The sequence below is a fragment of the Trametes versicolor genome, assembly GCF_000271585.1.
Source record: "Trametes versicolor FP-101664 SS1 unplaced genomic scaffold TRAVEscaffold_14, whole genome shotgun sequence".
In the NCBI taxonomy this organism is placed as follows: Eukaryota; Fungi; Basidiomycota; class Agaricomycetes; order Polyporales; family Polyporaceae; genus Trametes; species Trametes versicolor.
Window position 1 is genome coordinate 70,773 of NW_007360334.1, and position 6,536 is coordinate 77,308.

Genomic DNA, 6,536 nt, shown 5'->3' on the forward strand with positions numbered 1-6,536 from the left:
CGAGTCCGTGCGGGGACGACGATGGAAGGAGGTGAGAGAGGGGAGGGAGGGGCTTACAGGGCAGAGGCACCCTTCAGCGAACCCCGACAGAGGTCTGGGGTTGCAACAGGGGCGTGCCAGGAACTTGCCTGAAAGAGGCCAAGGAGGAGGCCGGCGACGAAGGCCAAAGCTGTCCCCAATGACTTAAGTATATTGACTTGGCCATCTAGTACAAGAGGTGCTTACCTGTCCCCAATGACTTAAGAGGTCGAGATGGGGAACAGGTGCAGGATCTACTCTACCTATATACTGGAGCAGGTGCGCACAGACCAGGTACCTATTTGTACGTGTTTGGTACCTAAGGTGAGTATGAAGCATGTGACCAACGATCAGGTGACCTGTAGCTAGACTAATACCTATGACGTCCTTCAGGGTGCTATGGTAATCGTAATGACTGTGGTGACGTAGGGAGTGACGTAGGGAGTATGATGGAAGCCCGGTGATACCAGGAGGCAGGGCGCCCGTAAGGGCGCTAGGGAGGGGCGGACCGGCGAGGTTGATGATGAAAAAGAGACGCTGTGTGAGGTGCTCTGAGGGGAGGGAGGCGGATGCTGAGGTGCTGCGAGGGTGCTGTGGTGTCTGGGCCGAGTTCTGGTGGGCGTAGGCAGAGCCTAGGAGGGGAGGCGCTGGCGACTCCACGACACTAAGGCGTTTGAATCGTGGAGACGCCAGTCCCACATGATGAAACGTTGAGGAAAGAAGAACGAATTTGAAACAAGCGGCCCTGTCGTCTCGACCAGACGCTCCGCATGGCCGTGCACGCTGCCTGCGCGGACCCTGCACATCTACCGGTACGGATGGTAGCAGATGGGCAGGCCTCCGGCCCCCATTTCTCCCCGAATCCTCGAGCTACCGTCCTCACTTCATCCTCCTAGTGTCCTCGCACAATGCTTGAAGCAGCCCCACGGCCGACTACTATCGGGCCCTTGCTAGATACGCCCCCGGAAATTCAGGGGCCTGACCTCGGCACCACCTACGGAGCGATGCTACTTGGAACATATGTAGGGCTTATGTGAGCTTCCGAAAAACAGAGTCGTGCAATTGACATGCTCACCGTATCTGATAGGTTGTATGGTGTCATGGTATACCAGACGTACCGATACTGGCGCTTGTACCCGGACGACACCCCATGGATAAAAGCTCTTGTGAGTGATAAATCTGCTCCACGCCACGTATCGTGCTCATTCCAGCTTCTTAGGTCTGCGTAACATTGTAATTTCTTCAGCTTTGAACGTAGCCAATAGCTAATCGCAGATGAAATCAACACAGCACGCTCGAAACGTTGCACGCAGTTTTATGCATCGTCGCATTGTGAGTGCATGAACATCAATACTACTCACTGAAAACCTGGGCTGAGTGTCCGCTGTGACGTGTAGGTACTTCCACCTCGTCATTAACTACCTGAACCTTTCCAGCCTCTCGAACGGCCACTGGTGAGCTTTCACCTCTCCTCGATACTTACCCGCTCGACACGACGAGTTGCTCAATGTGCATGCCGCATCAAGGTCCCTGAGGGTGAGCCCGCATCCTGCAAACGCTGCGAATCTCGCTCTCAAGCCGACTGGTTGACTTCGATAGGTCCTCACCCCGACCACTGTGAGTGCCGAAGTTTTGCATCGAAGGATTCATGGAATCGCTTACGCCGCCATATCGCAATCCGTATTTGTCTGATAGGGCTACTCGTTATTCCTCTGCCAAAGGTATGCGGGCCGTTAGTTGAAAGAAGCTAGTTATCGACGAATCCTTTAGTTTCTATGCCGTACGGGTGTACCGCAGTGCGTGCAAGCTTCTCAACCTCATATCATCCGGACACTCATGGCGCGCAACTCTAGTCGAAAGGCGATACGTGTACCGGCTGCTTGTCGGCGCTGCGGTACATATGTCAGTGTTGTGTCCATGATAATCTTTCTAACTTGATGTACAGGTAATTTCTATAATTTGCTCGTGTGGTGTGTTTGATACAACTCCCTACTTGCGTTTTTACACTGATCGGCTTCTGAAAGGCTTTACGACTGGTGGGTATCAAGGGTGCCCGGTGAAAACTTTCTGATAGATGTGACTTAAATATGTAAAGCCGCCACTATCGCCGGGTGCGTGTCCCGCTTACCTCCTCCGGGAGTATACATCGACTCATACCTTGAACATAAGGTCTCATGGCAGTCTCGATGCATTCGAGGACGTCAGTGTGCGTTGCAGATCTATTAAATGTATGATTTATTCGAGCGCTGATACAAACCTTTCGCAGTGGCTTGTAGGTGCAATGTATGGCTTCGCCGTGCTGGCAGACGTCTCTCTAGCCGGTACCCTTGTAGTCATATTGATACGCAATCGCACTGGTTTCAAGTCGTAAGTGGAACGTCTTGCTCATTATCTTTACATTCACGCGGCGCTCATGCATGCTAACAGTACGGACTCCGTGCTGGACACTCTGGTCATCTACGCCATAAATACAGGTACACTGCTGGGATCTTATACCAAACGCGCGCAGAAGCTGATGTTTTCTTGCCCTGCGTAGGCCTTCTAACGAGGTAACTCTCCATGACTCCGTAGCAGTCCTCCTGCATATACGTGAGGCTCATTGCTCGTTATGTAGTGTAATCGGCTTTCCGTGCTTTGTCTTCGTGCGCCCAGGAAACCCATTTTATCTGGGATCCAAGCTGATCCTCTATGAATAGAGTCTCATATATCCCGGAAACCTCATATATGTGGGCATCGCTATCGTCGGAGTCAAGTGTGCGTCCTTCAAACTCTGTAGGCGTCTTCACCAGTCTCACCAACGCTTCATCACGAACAGTATACGCCAACTCCGTTCTCGCTGTGTGAGCATCGAGTTCGCTTCGGGACAAGGTCCGAATCCTCACTGGCTCCGTCTCTCGTTAGCCTCAACTCGCACCGCTCGCTCTCAGACCGCATGCACGAAGACTTCGATAAAGCAGACATGGCGTCTTTCCAGCTCGAATATAGCATTCGACGACCAGGCAGCCCCATCATCTTCGCACTGAAGGCGACGCAGGTCAGTCTTTGCATTTGTTACACGTCTACCTAGCTGTGATGCAAGAACAGCACCGCTCACACGTATGTTGCTGCAGACACAGAACCCTCTGGTGATCGACGTCGCTGCTTCAGGGTCCCAAGACGAAGGAGAATCTGTGTCAGGCGAAGGAGTCTTAGACAATATAGAAGCCGATAAGCGCCACAGTATGAATCAATGTGAGGGAAGTACGGGCGTGGAAATTTGAGGTCGATCATGTCGTGGTCCATAGATGCCTTGCTTGGTAGGGGCTGATACTTGTGACGAGGGATGTGATGGAGGATTGCTTGGATGAAAGCTTTAGTGTTGTAGACTCGCATATTGTATCTCGTATTGTGAGTGATTCACCGTGTATCCGTTCGTGTGTGGGCGCGCCAGTACTCAATACTTGTATGGAAGACCTGCAGTACCCTACAGTAGCAATGAGATAGTGGTTAACCAGAGGCCATGAGTCCATGGACGAGGCCGTTAGATCTAAGAGTGTGACAGGCCAAGCCGAACCCGAACCGAATCCGACGGCGCTGTTTGCGCATGTTAGGATCCAGGGCTGATAGCCTCCCGATTCGGATCTGACCCGAGACTCCAGCAGGGCGGCATCATCGCGATTTGACGCTGCTGTCCACCTCTTCCAACCTCGACTGGCCGACTGGCACGGAATCATTTGCTCCGGGATCACGTTTGACCTCTCCAAAAGAGTCGCTTTTGCTACGCTGTGTCATCTACACTCGCCTTGTCGCCGGCTATCAGCCATTTGCAGAAGAGAGACAGCGTCAAGCCGGATGGCATGCGCCTCCCTCTGCTCACTCTTACAACTGTTACAAGACAGAAATACACTCGCCCTGATACAGCTAAGAAGAGTCTAGCTTCGCATTTTTGAAATAGCACTCCGGGCCTTGTTCAAGATGAATCTCCCTGGTTCGTGCCTCGAAAGGGACGAAGGGAAACATTGGCAGCAGACAAGATTCCTGGGCCGGCTATACAAGTCATCCGGATGCATGCAGTTCACTCTCCTACGCTCCTACGTTCTATGCACCCGGTCATACGCAGGATGCGCGCGCTCAGCGGTCGGATGTGACCGGGCAGAACGTGCACGACGCGCCACCACAGGCGACGCAGGCTGACGCAGGGCCGCCACCACCCCGACTGTGCGCTCTAACAGTCGCACACACTGCCTACCTAACGCGTTTTCAAGGAAGGCAACGAACATTCAGCGAGCGTGACGCCCGTTATTACACCCGGGGCTACACACGACTATCCTGGGCAGCGGTGGGTCGCATAACTGGCTCGGGCGCCGGATTATGCGGGAGCACTCTTGAAGAACTGCGGTGTGGGACTGCGGGTGGCACCAACGGATGCATCGGGGGACTGTGCCATGTCCGCCGTGAGTGCGGGGGTCCTATCTTTTGTTCAGCAACAGAAAAAATGTACGCCACATTCTCCTAGTATCTCTGGACGATTTCTGACCGCTCACTATACATTCATTAACAGTTGCACTGCAACAGATTCACCACTCCCAAAGATTATTGAGTGCTACACGTTTGTCTGTAATATCGTACGCGGAAACGCCTCTCCGTCGCTATGATATATGCGTCTCTGAATATGGGATACCTACAGCACTAGCTGAAACGGGATCATTTGCGCTGATTCGCTCATGTCGAAGTGGCTATCGCATCCACACGTGCATGTCACGGCGCGCGTACCCTTTTCAAAAATAGCAGCGTTTATATGGCTGTCATCGGAATATCACTATCGGGATTGGTTTGCGAGGCACAAACCAATAGGTGTTCGCACCCCTCTACTTCTCCATCAGTCGAACCTCATACTCCAGCACAAACTCCTCTCCGCCAAAGTTTGAGTTTGACCGCCACCTCTTCGGCATCTTCCTCACATTCAAGAGCTACGCGTCTCGTGCGGCGCCCCGGAGAGCGGCCGGACAGGCGCTGATTCCGCGCGTTGCGCAATCTGCCACTTCATCCCTACTCGCTGCGCTTGGAAGAGCATAAAGACCGTCCATGACTCCCTCTCCCAGCACGCCTCTCCACCGTCTACGCTCCATCAACATGATGGCCCTCGTTGCAAATTCAACTGCTCTCAGCGGCCCAGACCAAGCGGGTAGCATCAAGCTGCCTGCACTCGACAACACGTACGGGGCCTTGCTCCTGGGGACATTTTTTGGACTGATGTAAGAGATCCAACGACGGGGCAGAGCGATGCTAATATTCTGTCACCAACCCCTCATTAGGTTGTATAGCCTCACGGTATATCAGACGTACCGGTACTCTCGACTATACCCTACGGATAAATTGTGGATAAAGAGCCTGGTAATTCAATCCATTAGGTCTCGGCTACAGCGAGCTTCGATGCCCATACCCTTCCGATACCTACTAGGTATATGGCATATTGTGTGTTGCTTTCCCTGTATGGATGACTCCCGAGCTAATGCGCGTCGATGGGCAGAATCCTCGAAACATTTCATACTGTCATATATATGGTTTTCGTGTAAGTCTTGACTCCGAACACGTCGCGCGCCGATTTCAACCAAGATGTTGCTCTTATCATCAAGGTACTATAACCTCGTCACAAACTTCTTCAATCCTTTGAGCCTCTCGGTTGCCCATTGGTACGTCTTATACCATCTCGGGCGAATCCGAGGAACACTATTGAGTTACTTAGCTCTACAACTACGTAGGACGACGAAAGTAGGCTTCGAATCACGTGTTCTTCATGCTACCAGCCCACTCCCAATGCTGACGAATATCTATGTGTGGTAGGTACAAGCACCTGCGACGGTGAGCATGGTCATTTGTAGAGGACGCAGCCGCGGTCCCGGTACAGTGCTGATCACTCCGTAATCCAGGGCGCCACTATCGTGCTCTGCCAAAGGTAGCAACGTCTGTCACACTCGAACCGTATTTGTATGCTTACGAATACCATACAGCTTCTATGCATACCGGGTATACCGCAGTACGTATCCGCAATCCCCGCATCCAAGCCACAAACCTGACACATCATACTATGGCTATTGTCGCGGAGGCCCAGGACGAGGGACGACAGCGGACCGACCTGCTTACGGAGGTGGTGCTGGCCCACGCCGAGTCCGTGCGGGGACGACGATGGGAGGAGGTGAGAGAGGGGAGGGAGGGGCTTACAGGGCAGAGGCACCCTTCAGCGAACCCCGACAGAGGTCTGGGGTTGCAACAGGGGCGTGCCAGGAACTTGCCTGAAAGAGGCCAAGGAGGAGGCCGGCGACGAAGGCCAAAGCTGTCCCCAATGACTTAAGTATATTGACTTGGCCATCTAGTACAAGAGGTGCTTACCTGTCCCCAATGACTTAAGAGGTCGAGATGGGGAACAGGTGCAGGATCTACTCTACCTATATACTGGAGCAGGTGCGCACAGACCAGGTACCTATTTGTACGTGTTTGGTACCTAAGGTGAGTATGAAGCATGTGACCAAGATCAGGTG

The 6,536-nt window shown here is 52.9% G+C and overlaps 1 protein-coding gene across 1 annotated transcript; it reads left to right on the forward strand.

The window, feature by feature from the left end:
- Nucleotides 1-926: 926 nt before the first annotated feature.
- Nucleotides 927-3,210, forward strand: TRAVEDRAFT_53582 (uncharacterized protein; the record flags this gene model as incomplete). Its single annotated transcript, XM_008046528.1, has 22 exons — nucleotides 927-1,051; nucleotides 1,106-1,184; nucleotides 1,238-1,251; nucleotides 1,309-1,350; nucleotides 1,416-1,472; nucleotides 1,545-1,554; nucleotides 1,618-1,635; nucleotides 1,714-1,739; nucleotides 1,789-1,814; nucleotides 1,872-1,912; nucleotides 1,964-1,988; nucleotides 2,043-2,054; nucleotides 2,114-2,129; nucleotides 2,200-2,224; nucleotides 2,285-2,385; nucleotides 2,446-2,492; nucleotides 2,555-2,567; nucleotides 2,633-2,660; nucleotides 2,715-2,772; nucleotides 2,834-2,858; nucleotides 2,920-3,052; nucleotides 3,166-3,210. 22 exons carry the CDS (start codon nucleotides 927-929, stop codon nucleotides 3,208-3,210), a joined length of 966 nt encoding a protein of 321 aa, XP_008044719.1.
- Between the last annotated feature and the right edge of the window lie 3,326 nt (nucleotides 3,211-6,536).